The 14334-nt window shown below is 53.5% G+C and overlaps 1 protein-coding gene and 1 non-coding gene across 2 annotated transcripts; one reads left to right on the top strand and one right to left on the bottom strand.

Annotated features, from left to right (window-relative positions):
- The first annotated feature begins 1449 nt into the window (after positions 1-1449).
- On the top strand, positions 1450-12749 carry Rps6ka4 (ribosomal protein S6 kinase A4). The gene is made up of 17 exons (XM_005351825.2): positions 1450-1607; positions 1695-1766; positions 2441-2659; positions 2753-2868; positions 4075-4182; positions 4403-4483; positions 4556-4659; positions 4763-4913; positions 7834-7998; positions 9601-9729; positions 9901-10034; positions 10123-10216; positions 10491-10664; positions 10753-10947; positions 11167-11326; positions 11476-11639; positions 11822-12749. The coding sequence occupies exons 1-17, from the start codon at positions 1553-1555 to the stop codon at positions 12020-12022; spliced, it is 2322 nt and encodes a 773-aa protein (XP_005351882.1). The 5' UTR covers positions 1450-1552; the 3' UTR covers positions 12023-12749.
- Positions 6712-6818, bottom strand: LOC113456598. The gene has a single exon (XR_003377357.1). It is a non-coding gene; the product is annotated as a U6 spliceosomal RNA (small nuclear RNA).
- Positions 12750-14334: the final 1585 nt, after the last annotated feature.

Below are 14334 nucleotides of genomic sequence, written 5' to 3'. Positions count from 1 at the left end.
AAAAAAAAAAAAAAAAAAAAAAGATAACTTCGACTATTAAGGTACTACTATAATTTTTTGTTTGTTTGGTTTGGGTTTTTTTGAGACAGGGTTTCTCCATCCTGCTCTGTAGACCAGGCTGACCTGGAACACAGAGATCTGCCTCAGCCTCTTGAGTGCTGGGATTAAAGGCATGCACCATTGTCCGGTTGGACTGTCTTTCATGTTGTGATATTAACATGAGATCTTGGGAACAAACAAGAAAGGAAAGGTTATGCTTGGGGATGTGCTTGGGTGCCACAGTTGACAAGGGCTGGAATACCATAGTTCACTTGTCAAACTTGACACCTAGGAAGAGGGAAGGAACTCATAGCCAAGGAATTGCCTCCATCAGATGGGCCTATGGGCGTGTCTTCAGAGGCATTTTATTGGTTGCTAAGTGACGTAGGTGGGCCCAGTTCTCTGCGGGTGCTACATCCCTTGATAGGTGGGCTTGGGTTGATCAGGGGAGGGGATGCAAGCCAGTGAACAGTGTTCCTCCATGGTCTCTGCTTCTGTTCCGGTCTCCAGGTTCCAGCCTTGAGTTCCGAGTATGGACTATAACCCGTAAACCAAATAACTCTCCCTTCCCCAAGTTGCTTTTGGTCAGAGTGTTTTATCTCAGCAAACTAGTACAGGGACAATTAGGCTGGGTGGCAGGATGTGAGTCAGGGCACCTGAGGCTGCCCAGGGAGGGTGGGGCGCCCTGGGAAAGGTGGAGCTGGGTCCTTGAGCAATCAGCCCTGCAGGCTCCCTCTTTAATTTTTTTGAAATTACATTTATTTTATATAATGTCCTTTGCTTGTATTGTATGTGGGTGAGGCATATAAATCTAAGGACAGCTTGGGGAAGTCAGTTCTCTCCTTCTACCATGTGGGAACCAGGCATCCAACTCAGATGGTCTCCTTTGGGGCAAAAGCACCTTTACCAATGAAAAGTGGCTTCCTGTTTTTGAAGCGTACTCTCAAGACCCCTCCCACCCATTGCCTGCCCAGCATCAAGAGCCTAGGACTCCTGTGTCCCGGGGAATATAAAGATCTCTGCTGTATTTGCTGAGGTTAAGGTGTGGTCCTAAAGAAGGAGGTGGGCTATGATTTGTGTCAAGTGACTAAAAGGAGCAGAAGAGGCATGGCTGCCACGTGGGAGGGAGGGCTCTCAGAGCCCGGGTGGGCAGCCCTCCCAAAATCATGAGACATAAACCTCTGGTGCCCTTCACGTCCTGCTGTGCAGACACCTGGCTTGGAGGCTTGCTTACTCCAGCAGAGGCCAGGTGTCATCCAAAGACCCTGCACGACTCTCGCCGGTCCCGGGGCTGGGGAGACCCTGCCACCCACTCTAGCTGCCCACCCACAGCCCCGCTCCGTCACGTTCCAGCCGCCTGACTCAGGACGCGCGGGGCGGGGAGCCGGGAGGCGGTGCCGGCGCCCGCTCGGCCCTGGAGGCGGCACCAGGAAGCACCCGCCCCGGCCGGAGCCGCCATGTAACCGGCGCCGCCCGGAGCCCCAGCCGCGCGGGCCCCAGAGACCCGCCCGCCATGGGAGACGAAGATGAGGACGAGGGCTGTGCCGTGGAGTTGCAGATCACCGAAGGTGGGTGCGGGATCCCGAAGCGGCTGCCCCGGAAGGGTGGCAAGAGTCAGCGACTCGCTGAGCTTATTCGGCCCCCTGTGCCCGCAGCCAATCTGACTGGGCATGAGGAGAAGGTGAGCGTGGAGAACTTCGCGCTGCTCAAGGTGCTGGGCACGGGAGGTGAGGAACCGCGTTCACTGGGCCAGTGCCCCTGGCATGGTGCTTTGGGCCTTCTGCCCGCTCACCCGCCTGGGCCTGGGCCTGGGCCTGGCTTTGGAGAGGTCCCCCCACCCTTTCCCGGCACAGCTCCCCTTTCCCGCCCCGCCCTACCATGCCAGGGTTCCATGCCCACTTGTAGGGCGTCCACGTTGACATCACTTCTCTCTGCAAAGTCCTGTGCGTGCATGCCCCCCTGCCGCGATTTCCTCGTCTCTTTGGGGGTTTGACTCTTCCCTAGAGCTTTGTATAGCTTCTCCCCTTCTCCCCTTGAGAGCCCCACTCTTGTATTTTGCAAATCCCCCAGTCCGGGTTTGCACATCTCTCCGCTGTCTGGGAGCGCGCCTCTGCCTCCGGTGCCAGGCTTTTCATCCTTTCTCAGCTCTCTGATCATCCCAGGTTTGCACGTGCCCCGCCCCCTCCCCGCCCCGCAGGCCTTCTGGAGTTGCAAGCTCCCCAGGCTAGTTTGCACTGCACATCTCTTCTTAGGCTTAACTTAGCACCCTCCAGGGAGGTGCTCACCTTTTCCATAGAAGGCTCTGTCAGCCTTTTGCACCCCAGCACCCCTCTTCCCACCAGTCTGCACCGCCCTCACATTTACAGCCCACCTTCCATCCGCTTGCTTGCTGCTCCTACAGCCTATGGGAAGGTGTTCCTGGTGCGGAAGGCGGGTGGGCACGATGCGGGCAAGCTCTATGCCATGAAGGTGCTTCGCAAGGCGGCGTTGGTGCAGCGTGCCAAGACACAGGAGCATACCCGCACCGAACGCTCGGTGCTGGAGCTGGTGCGCCAGGCACCCTTCCTGGTTACACTGCACTACGCCTTCCAGACGGATGCCAAGCTGCACCTCATCCTGGGTGAGGGCCTGTCACATCCTGGCTTTGGAGGGGGACGGGAGTTAGGTTAGGCCACCTTATAGGGGGACATCTCAACCTCTCCTGCACCCCCAGACTATGTGAGCGGTGGAGAAATGTTCACTCACCTCTACCAGCGCCAGTACTTCAAGGAGGCTGAGGTGCGAGTGTACGGGGGTGAGATTGTGCTGGCCCTGGAACACCTGCACAAGGTAAGAGGGGGCCTGGCTTCTGGCTGCTCTCTGGGGACTGCCCTGCGCCTGATAAGGGGCTTCCTGTTTCAGGGATGACCAGCACCTCCTGGTAGGGTCTCCTTCTGGAAGGGGCTTTCCTCTAAACAGGAACTCAGGCTTATCTTCACTGGACTTCCTCAAGTGGTGACCTCAGACCTCAGTCCTCAAGGCCTTTGAAATGGGGCTTTTTGTTCACCCCACTGCTCTTGGAGACCTTGGCCACAGGGCCTTTTCGCTTTATAATGTCAGTGGCCCCTTTCTATGCCTTTCTTATTTTTTTGTTTATTTATTTTTTTATTGTATGTGCGATGTGTGTAGGTGCATATGTGTCACAGCATGTGTGTGGGTCAGATTAATTCTCTCCTTCCACCTTACATGGGTTCTGGGGGTCAAACTTGGGTTGTCAAACTTTCCCCTGCAGGTATTCTCTGCTGAGCCTTCTTGTTTAACTCCCTCCCCCAGCATCTCCCATTGCCCGAGCTGGCCTTGAACTCCCTATGTAGTCAAGAATGAACCTTGAACTTCTTCTTCTTCTTCTTTTTTTTTTTTAAAAAAGATTTATTTATTATGTATATAGTATTCTGTCTGCATGTATGCCTGTAGGCCAGAAGAGGGTACCAGGTCTTATTATGGATGGTTGTGGGCTACCATATGATTGCTGGGAATTGAACTCAGTACCTCTGGAAGAACAGTCAGTGCTCTTAACCTTTGAGCCAGCTCTCCAGCCCCTGACCTTGAACTTCTGATCCTGTCTCCTCTGTCTCACAAAAGCCCAGTTTTGTGTGTTCCCAGGGATCCAACTCAGGGCCTCCGCTAGGCAAGCCCTCCACTGACAGATCACACCCAGCCTTAGCCGGTTCTTCTTTTTTTCTCTTTTGGTTGGTTTGGCTTTGTTTTAGAACAGGGTCTCACTCTGTAGCCCAGCCCTCTGGCTAATTGCTGACCAGTCTAGGCTGACCTCCTGCCATTTCCCCTACGTTCTAGGATGACAGGTGTGAGCTTACAGGCCTGGGTCTAGTGGCTTTTCTAGTAGCGAACTCTGCCCTGGTTTAGGCCTGTCTTGGAGATTACCCTGCAGGCTAAAGATCTTCAAGATGCCTCTTTATCCCACGTGGAACCCGCAAAGCTGTGGCTGTGTAGAGTGTCTATCAAGGCAACACTCAATGTCCCTTTTGCTTCTGCCAGCTGGGCATCATCTACCGTGACCTGAAGCTAGAGAATGTCCTGCTTGACTCAGAAGGTCACATCGTCCTCACAGACTTTGGGCTGAGCAAGGAGTTTCTGACAGAGGAGGTGAGAGGGTGGGGAGTTTGATCCATGGTGCTGCCAGCCAGGCCTTTGTCCTGCTCCCTCCGGATCAGCACCCTGAGGGCTGCAGAGTGGACGGGTACAGAGGTTCCCACTGTTTTCTCGGGATCATCTAACGTTGAGAGCAAACTCTGCACTAAGCCTTTAGGGCTTTTGGGGCATGGGAGAGGTTAAGGTATCCACATGGGTCCTCTCGGCTTCTCAGAAAGAGCGGACCTTCTCCTTTTGTGGCACAATCGAGTACATGGCCCCTGAAATCATCCGAAGCAAGGCTGGACATGGCAAGGTGGGTTATTCGGGTGACGATGGCGGGGTAAATTGAGTGCACAGGGCCTTCATTCTGGCCCTGCCCCCATAGGCTGTGGACTGGTGGAGCCTGGGTATCCTGCTCTTCGAGCTGCTGACAGGGGCCTCGCCCTTCACACTGGAGGGAGAGAAGAACACTCAGGCCGAGGTGTCTCGGTATGTTGTACGGGTCATGGAGGGCAGCTGAGGGCTATATGGCCTGCCTGGGCTGGGCTGGGAGGGGGCTTGCTGCCCCTGACACCCCCACCCATCCTCCCAGACGGATCTTGAAGTGCTCCCCTCCCTTCCCCCTCCGGATCGGGCCTGTGGCACAGGACCTGCTACAGAGGCTGCTGTGTAAAGACCCTAAGAAGAGGTTGGGCGCGGGTCCCCAGGGTGCACAGGAAGTCAAGAGCCACCCCTTTTTCCAGGTGAGTTTTAACCTATGACTGCCTCTCATATCCTCCACCTCCGTAGGCTGGGCTGCAGCGTGGGTAGCATAAATGTATCCATGTTTGTCTGATGTTGCACACAATAAGAGGTCAAAGGGCAGAATGTGGAGACCCTGCCGTTCTCAGGCTACTCTTACTGGGCAGCTCCCTGAGAATGCAGGAACTGGCATGGAGCCTTCACATTAGACCTCACTGCCTGGATTCCCAGCTGTTGCCTTCTTCTGTTTACATGTAGGCATCCTAGTTGGCATCTGTCTGATATGGCAGCAAGGGCATCCATTTGTGGGCACTTCCTGCTGGGATCCCAGCCAAGGAGGGGCCTCCTGGGTTGCTCTCAGACCAACATGGCCCTAGGCGGAGGTGTGGGCAAGAGTGGAGCCCAAGATGCAGATGAGCAGGGTCTACTTCCTTCAGGGAATTTCTGAAATACCCCCAAACTCAGACTAGATGCTGGGAGAACTCTCACCTGTCATTCTGCAGAAGCCCCAAGGTCTTTGAGGCGTGACACTTGGAAGGGGTGTTCCTTTCCTTCTTCTCTTTCTTTGGAAAGCTCTTTGGAGGCTTCTGCTCATGCATGCACATACACACGCGCACACACACGCACACACACACACACACACACACCTGACACCACACACAGACGAACACATACACACATATATATGTTCACATACAGTGGATGGGTGGGTGATGGCGAGAAAGAAGTTGTCTTTGAGAATCGAAGCTTTTTTTTTTTGTTCTTCCATCCTTAGTATGTGGCACCCAATCCCAGGGTTGCTTTGTGACTCTGCTGAAGCTCTTGCTATCTAGACTGCTTCCCAGGCAAGAAGCAGCAGGAGGGAGGGCATCTGTCAGCTACTGGTGCCTTTCCTTCCAGGTACTTCCCTAGGCTCCACCTGACAGCATTTGATTGCAAGCTATTGGGCACAGCCAGCTAAAGGAAGTGTTTGTAAGATGGTACCTCTTGGTTGTGTTAAGATTATGGTGCTAAGAAAAGATAGGGAGGATGGATGCTGGGTAGAGATTAGTTAGCTCGGCTACATTAGTCTGGACCCACATAGAAGGATAGGTGCTCACTCCCAGAAGTGGAAAATTCAAAGAAAAGTGTTTTTTATTCAGGAATATTTGTTTATTTATTTTTACTTGTCTGTGCACAATGTGTGTGCAGTGTCTGTGAGGGCAGAAGGCATCAAACTGCAGTTACAGAACCTTGTGAGCTGCTTTGTGGGTGCTGGGGATTGAACCTGGGTCCTCTGGACGAGCAGCAGCCGAGTCATCTCTCCAGTCCAGCCTGTTGATGTTTGATGTCACTGCCACACAATTTCAGGGACCCAGAATGTGGCAAGTGAAAGCTCTCTAAGGGCAAAGGGGAGGCAGTGGGGCAGGGAGGCGCCTACTTCAAGGTCACAGCCTTGGGGAGTTGCCCAGCGAGGGTAGATGGAGGAAAGTGGGGTCTCCACACCTTGTCCTCTGACCTCTTGTACACTGCATCAGCAACACATGGAACACACGGACTCCTTTGCATCTCTCCACAATGTCAGAATTTACTGAGGGACAATAAGCTCACAAGCTGCATCAGTGTGATTGGTCGGTGACTGTCAGGTAATCCAGTTCCTCTTGGTAGTCCTGGCGGTCCTGGAACTGGCTCTGTGGACCGGGCTGGCCTCGAGCTCACAGAGATCCACCTGCCTCTGTCTTCTGAGTGCTGGGATTAAAGGTGTGCGCCACCACCACCTAGCCTCCACAGGTTCTTTAGTCTAATCTATCCTTTTTTTTTTTTAATATGGAGCACTTCATGAATTTGCATGTCATCCTTGCGCAGGGGCCATGCTAATCCTCTCTGTAGCGTTCCAGTTTTAGTAGATATGCTGCCGAAGCGAGCACTCTTTTTTTAAAACTTGTTTTTGCCCTGGGTGTAGTGGTGAGTACCAGGCCAGCCTGGTCTACACAGCGAGTTCCAGGAAGGTCAGGGCTGTGTAGAGACCTTGTCTCAGTAAACCAAAAGCCAGGACATGCATGTGGAGGCGAGAGGACAGTTAGTTGGCTTTCTTCTTCCACTGTGCGTGTCCCGGGGAGTGAGCTCAGGTTGTCAGGCTTGGTGGCAAGTGGCTTTACCTCTGGAGCCATCTCACCTCCCTTTCAGTCCCGTCCGGGTCATATCAGCTCTCCAATCACTGGTCCACATGCCGCACGATATACAAGTATTCAGGATGTAGAAAGACTAAGAAAGGGTTAAAGAGGCTACTGCTGAGGTTGTCCTGAAGGCACAGAGCAGATGCAGGGCTAGGCAACAGGCGGTTTCTGGGCCCAGTCTGAAGTAGGCTGAATGTCACTGCAGGAGAGGCTGCGAGGGAGCCTGTCCTCCGCCGGGACAGTTTTCCTGGATGAGGTTGTTGCTTATGACCCAGTGACTTCTTAGCAGACCGAACACATTTTGGTCGTGGGATCTATCTTTCTTTTCGTAGTCCCAGGTGAGGGACTTCCTTTAAATGTGATATGTTCATGTGACTGATTTTTCTCATATCCCGCCAGGGTCTCAAACTCCCTATGTAGCTGAGGAGGACCTTGCATTCGGGTCCTCCTGCCTCCATCTCCCCAGTCCTAGGATAGGACTGGACCTAGGGCTTCGTGCAGTCTAGGGAAGCACACTATGCCCCGAGCTGAGCTCCTGGATAGGCATATTTTCAGGTGTCCTTCTTTATCAGATACAAACATTTATTAGCGTGTGCCCCTGGCTGTGCTGGCAGACGGCAGATATTTTCTTGTATTAACAAGATGTAAAGCCATTCTTTCTCTGCAGTTAGACTCAAAATGGAGTAACTCAGGTCAGCCGTTCAAGGCCCTAATTAGAGTGATTCAGCCATGTTCTCACCTCTTACCCCTGACCCTTCCTCCCCAGGGTCTGGATTGGGCTGCTTTGGCTGCCAGGAAGATCCCAGCCCCGTTCCGGCCCCAGATTCGCTCAGAGCTGGACGTGGGTAATTTTGCAGAGGAATTCACTCGGCTGGAGCCTGTCTACTCCCCTGCTGGCAGCCCTCCACCTGGGGACTCTAGGATCTTTCAGGTGAGTGGGAACTCACCAGACCCCGATGGAGGGGATTCAGGACACTACTGCCTGCTTCAGTCCTGCTGGCAAAGTCACTGCACAGTCCCTTGGTCATGCTGGGGACCCAGCTCCACAGACAGTTCCACTTCCTAGGGGATGCCTGAAGTTGTCAGTTAAGGAGCTGCCACAGCTGTGTCACATCTGCTCACCCTCCAAAATTTTTATCTGTCTGTCTTGTCCGTCTGTCCGTCCATCCATGTATTTATGTGCATAGGTTTTTTTTTTTTTGTCTGTTTAAATGTTTATGCACCAGAGCATGCCTGGTGCCTAAGGAGGCCAGAAGAGGGTGTCATATCCCTTTGGATTGGGTTACAGATAGTTGTGAGCTACCATGTAGGTGCTGAGAATCAAACATGGGTCCTCAGGAAGAGTAGTCAGTGTTCTTAGCTGCTGAGCCATCTCTCCCACCCCTGCTCCCCCTTTATATGCTGGGGATTAAACATAGGGCCTTACTCGTATTAATGCGCGCTCTGCCACAAAGCCTTATTTTGACATGGCATTGATGAGTTGCTCATGCTGTCCTTGAACTTTCTTACTGCTTCAGACCCCTGAGTAGCTGAAATATAGGCCTGCACCTCCAGGCCTGGCTTTTCATTTCCTTTCCATTCCACCATCTCCTTGTTATATAAAACATTGCCTTAGGGCAGTGGTTTTCAACCTTCCTAATGCTGCGACCCTTTAATATCCTCATGTTGTGATGACCCCCAATGATAAAATTATCTTTGTTGCTACTTCATAACTGTAATTTTGCTACTGTTAGGAATCGTAATGTAAATATCTGATATTCCTGATGGTCTTAGGTAATCTCTGTGAGTGGGTCATTCCACCCCAAAGGGGTCATGACCCACAGGCTGAGAACCCTTGCTTAGGGTCTAAAGAGATTGCCCAATGTTTAAGAGCACTGCTGTTCTTCCAGATGACAGGAGTTCAATCTCCAGTACCTACATGGTGGTTTACAACCATATACAACTTCAGTTCTAGGGGATGTGACACCCTCTTCTGGCCTCTGAGGGCATTGCATGCACGTGGTGCACAAACTTTCATGCAGGCAAACACCCACACTTACAGAATAAATAAATTAAAAAATAGTGCTTTTGCCAGGTGGTGGTGGTGGTGCATGCCTTTAATCCCAGCCCTTGGGTGGCAGAAGCAGCAGATCTCTATGAGTTCGAGGCCAGCCTGGTCTACGGAGTGAGTTCCAGGATTGCTAAGGCTACACAGAGAAACCTTGTCTTGAAAGATACTGCTGAATTTAGTTGTGTGTGTGTGACCGCAGGTGCAGCCCTTCTGTACAATCCTGGGCCACTAGGCTGTGCTAGGTACTCTGCAGGTGGGGAACTTCATGTGATGAGAAAAGTGGGGTGTCACACCCTAGGAGGATAGACAATGGCCCTTTGATTATAAAACAAGGTGAAATAAAATGTGTCCATGCAGGCTGTGCACACCTGGATGTAAGAGTTCCTAACCACCCCTTTGTGGAGGTCTTCCCTGTGATGAGCTCAGTCCTGCGCACTGACTTGCACAGCAGCCCCCATGGGACCCTGATATTCATCCTTGCAGGGATACTCCTTTGTGGCCCCGTCCATCCTCTTCGACCACAACAATGCAGTGATGACAGATGTGCTGGAGGCACCTGGTGCTGGACACAGGCCTGGCAGGGCAGCAGTTGCCAGGAGTGCCATGATGCAGGTGGGCTGGCCTGGGATGGCGATGGTATTGGCTTTGTTGGAGTCCTCTGGGTTGGGGGACTCTGGCCTGGTTCTACCCGTTGCTGGTGGTATGACTTGGGTGGAGGCCATCGGCCATGACATGGCCACCCTACTCCGGAGTGAGAACCTGACCACCACCCGTTGCCTCCAGGACTCGCCCTTCTTCCAGCAGTATGAGCTGGACCTTCGGGAGCCTGCTTTGGGTCAGGGGAGCTTCTCTGTGTGTCGGCGATGTCGCCAGCGACAGAGCGGCCAGGAATTCGCTGTCAAGATCCTCAGCCGCAGGTGGGAGCTGGCTTTGAGCAGGGCTCACAGAGAGACCTGGGGATAAGGGCCCGGTAGGCCTCTGTAACCTCTCCCGCTTTGTCCCTAGGCTGGAGGAGAACACACAGCGTGAGGTGGCTGCCCTTAGCCTGTGCCAGTCACACCCTAACGTGGTGAATTTGCATGAGGTGCTTCATGACCAGGTGACTGACTTTTGTTAGGTGTGGCCTATGGAGTGGGAGATGGGAGCGAAGAGGGAGACCCTAGAAGTGGGATCTGAAGGGTGTAGGACCTGAGGACTGTGGGGAGGATGGAGGAGGGATGGGATATAAGGAGCATGCTCAGGAGGCGGAGCTTAGAGGACATGGAGTAAAATTGGATAAGGAGGTTCTGGAAACGTGTTCAGGAGTGGAATTTGAGGGCTCCGGAGATACGAGGTCGGCAGGTGGTGGTGGTGACCCGCTGTGCCTTCCACAGTTGCACACGTACCTGGTCCTGGAGTTGCTGCGGGGAGGGGAGCTGCTGGAGCGCATCCGAAAGAAGCGGCTCTTCAGCGAATCGGAGGCCAGCCAGATCCTGCGCAGCCTGGTGTCAGCCGTGAGCTTTATGCACGAGGAGGCGGGCGTGGTGCATCGCGACCTCAAGCCGGAGGTGGGCGCGGGCCTGGGCGATTGGGCAGGAATGCCTGACACCTGCACCGGGCTGCCGCTGACTGTTGTTGCTCACCTCCCTCCTGTAGAACATCTTGTATGCAGATGACACACCCGAGGCTCCCGTAAAGATCATCGACTTTGGGTTCGCGCGACTGCGGCCTCAGAGCCCGGCGGGACCCATGCAGACGCCTTGCTTCACGCTACAGTATGCAGCCCCAGAGCTACTGGCACAGCAGGGCTACGATGAGTCGTGTGATCTTTGGAGCCTGGGTGTCATTTTGGTAAGATTCTTGGAGGTATCTGGGGTGACTAGGTGTGTTAGTGGCGGTAGCAGTGTCTTTGAGGCCAGCATGCGAAGCAGGGTCTCTGTGATACTGGGATTGAAGGCCCATCACTCTTGGGTCCCTATAGTGGCGAGGGCAGTGGTGCTGTAGGTGGGTTGAGGATGCGGCCTTCCGTCTTGCATCCTGGACCCGTCTCACTCCTTCCTGTCCTCCTAGTACATGATGCTGTCAGGACAGGTTCCCTTCCAAGGGTCCTCTGGCCAGGGCGGGCAGAGCCAGGCAGCTGAGATCATGTGCAAGATCCGTGAAGGGCGCTTCTCACTGGACGGAGAAGCCTGGCAGGGTGTGTCAGAGGAAGCCAAGGAGCTGGTCCGAGGTGCGGAGCTGGAGAGGGCTTGGGCATGGTTGCGGGGGTGGGGTGGTATTTGTGTGAAGCAAGCGAATCCTTGATCAGGTCTTAGTTGAGGGGCAGGTGAGGAAACAGAGGGAGTCGTTCTTTCCAACATGTCCCTTCCTCGCCACCAGGGCTACTGACAGTGGACCCCGCCAAGCGACTGAAGCTGGAAGGGCTGCGAAGCAGTTCATGGCTTCAGGACGGCAGTGCGCGCTCTTCTCCTCCGCTTCGGACGCCCGATGTGCTGGAGTCCTCCGGGCCTGCAGTGCGCTCTGGGCTCAACGCCACTTTCATGGTAAGCGGTAAACAGCTGGTAGTCGGAGCCTGGTGCGTAGGAAGGGGGTCCTGACCTCTGGAGGCTAGGGGCCTGGAGGGCCTGTAGATCTGGGCACTATGGGATGCGCTCCAAGACTTCAAGACGAGGTTCAGCAAACCCAAACTGGGCCTGGTGGGGACACTCATCCTCGTCTTTCCCAGGCATTCAACCGAGGTAAGCGCGAGGGCTTCTTTCTGAAAAGCGTGGAGAATGCGCCTCTGGCCAAGAGACGCAAGCAGAAGCTTCGGAGCGCAGCTGCCTCCCGCCGCGTCTCCCCAGTGCCTGCCTCCTCGGGTCGCCTACCAGCCCCAGCCACCAAGGGGACACCCCGCCGAGCCAACGGGCCCTTGTCCCCCTCCTAGCTCCCGCCACTGTGTCGCCCTTCCCCTTAGGAGCTGTGATGGGGAGCCCGGTGCTGCCACCAAACTTGTGCCAGCGGTTCCCCACTCTGATTCCCAGGACTTGCCCTCCCCTCCCCGCCCAGTCCCAGACAGAGCAGAAGTATTTTTATAAGCAGAGATTTTTTTTAAAAAAATGTCTTACTAGATAAGAGTTAGGGACACAGGGAAGCAAGTGTTGTGAGCAGAGTGGGGTTTGCCCCCGTCCCCCCTCCCAGGGCCTACTCCACTAAGGAAGGGCATCCTATCCCATTCTTAAGCACGCAGTTGCCATGGGAAGAAATCAGGAGCCCTCCCTCTTGTGCTCCCCTGGGGCCTTGCTCCTGGGAGAGGATATCTGTCAATATGATGTCGCTTTATGGACCATGTGCAATTATGTCCACCAAAGACCTGTGTTGGGAACAGGAGAGAGACCCTGGGGGACCTCTAGAGCGTTTCTGAGATTCAGCACTCATATGATGTCACCGGCTTCTCCCCCAGTGGGGCGAAGGAAGGAGGCAGGTGCTCCCCTACAAGGGGATCCCCTTTCTCACTCACCTATTCCCCATGGGCACAGATGCTTCTGGCTGCCAGTGGAGCCTTGGAGGTCTGGGCTGGGCACCCACAGTCCCTGCCTCAGCCCCTCTAGGCTGTGCCTTTGACTTTAAAATAAAACTCCATCCAGGGCTGCGTGTGGTACCTGTGGTCTGTGTTCATGGTGGGAATGTCTGGAGCTGGGGTGAGGGACAGGTAGACCTTTGAGAGGGTGTCGAAAGGTCTCCTTCATCCTTTGTCACGTAGCTGTGTGTGTGGTGTGCACCTGTGTGTGTTTGTGTGTGGAGCCCTAAGGTCCATGTAGGTGGCCTCTCCTTGATTGCTCTCCATCTTTTAATATTAATTAATGTTTATTTATTTATTGCTCTTGGATTTTCGAGACAGGGTTTCTCTGTAGCTTTGGAGCCTGTCCTGGAACTTGCTCTGTAGACCAGGTTGGTCTCGAACTCACAGAGATCCGCCTGCCTCTGTTTCCTGAATGCTGGCATGTACCACGTTGGTCAACCTCCATCTTTATTTTTTGAGACAGTGTTGCTCACTGAACCTGAGATGATCTACTGGGTGGGTGAGGCAGGTTAGTCATCAACTTCCAGGACCCACCTGGCTCTTTCCTCTGGAAGGCTGAGGATGCAGGCACCATGACATGCCTGGATTTTTTATTTTTTTCGAGACAGGGTTTCTCTGCAGCCTTGGAGCCTGTCCTGGAACTTGCTCTGTAGACCAGGCTGGCCTCAAACTCACGGAGATCCACCTGCCTCTGCCTCCCTGAGTGCTGGGATTAAAGGCATGCGCCAACACTGTCTGGCTATGCCTGGCTTTTTGTATGGGTTCTGGGGCTCCCAACTCATGTCCCCTCTCTGCCTGTACTAGATGTACTTTACTGACTGATTTACCTCCCCAGGCCCATCATTTTGTTTCCTCTGTGTGTGTGTGCCTGTTTATGTCACTGAGGGTGTGCATGTGTTCAGGTGCACATGTACATTTGTGCAGAGACCTAAGGTTGATGCTGAGAGTCTTCCTCAGTTACCCTCCATCTCACTCACTGAATTGCAGATAGGGCTGGTCTGGCCAGCCAGCTAGCTCCAGAGATCCCTACTTAGCTGGGGGGGGGGTGAGGCAGGGCACCAAGCCCATTCACGTTTATGTGGATCCTGGAGACTGTCATCTTTCACTCCTACCCTCCACTCATGTCTTTTGCTTCTTGAGACCTGGTAGTCCAGGCTGTTCTGGAACTCACTATGTAGTTGAGAGAATAGTTTGGACCTGGTACTCTTTACCCTCGTGTTTCTACCTCCTGAGTGTGTGCACCACCACGATCTAACCTGGTGCTTTGTGCACGCCAGGAAAAAACTCAACCAGCTCCTGTACTTAAAAAAAGTCCCTTATTTATTTTTTCCTTTTTTTTTTTTTTTTTTTTGGTTTTTCGAGACAGGGTTTCTCTGTGGCTTTGGAGCCTGTCCTGGAACTAGCTCTGTAGACCAGGCTGGTCTCGAACTCACAGAGATCCGCCTGCCTCTGCCTCCCGAGTGCTGGGATTAAAGGCGTGTGCCACCACCGCCCGGCTTTTCCTTCATTTTTATTTATGTGTATTGTATGGGTATCTTGCCTTCCTATATGTCTGTGCACCACATGCATGTATTCCCATCTGAAGTCAGCCGAGAGTGCCAGACCCCCCTGGAACTGGAATTAGTATTTGTGAGCCACCATTTGGATGCTAAGAATCAAACATTTGGAAGAGCAAC

The sequence above is a fragment of the Microtus ochrogaster genome, chromosome 8, assembly GCF_000317375.1.
Source record: "Microtus ochrogaster isolate Prairie Vole_2 chromosome 8, MicOch1.0, whole genome shotgun sequence".
NCBI classification, from domain to species: Eukaryota; Metazoa; Chordata; class Mammalia; order Rodentia; family Cricetidae; genus Microtus; species Microtus ochrogaster.
Note: the sequence above shows the minus strand (reverse complement) of the source record. Positions and strands in the feature narration are given on the sequence as shown.

Bases quoted from the DNA above. Each gene is read 5' to 3' on its own strand.
- Rps6ka4 (XM_005351825.2), top strand. From the start codon at position 1,553: ATGGGAGACGAAGATGAGGACGAGGGCTGTGCCGTGGAGTTGCAGATC. The intron at 1,608-1,694 runs GTGGGTGCGGGA...CTGTGCCCGCAG, and splicing joins GGAGTTGCAGATCACCGAAG to CCAATCTGACTGGGCATGAG. The intron at 10,217-10,490 runs GTGACTGACTTT...TGCCTTCCACAG, and splicing joins ATGAGGTGCTTCATGACCAG to TTGCACACGTACCTGGTCCT.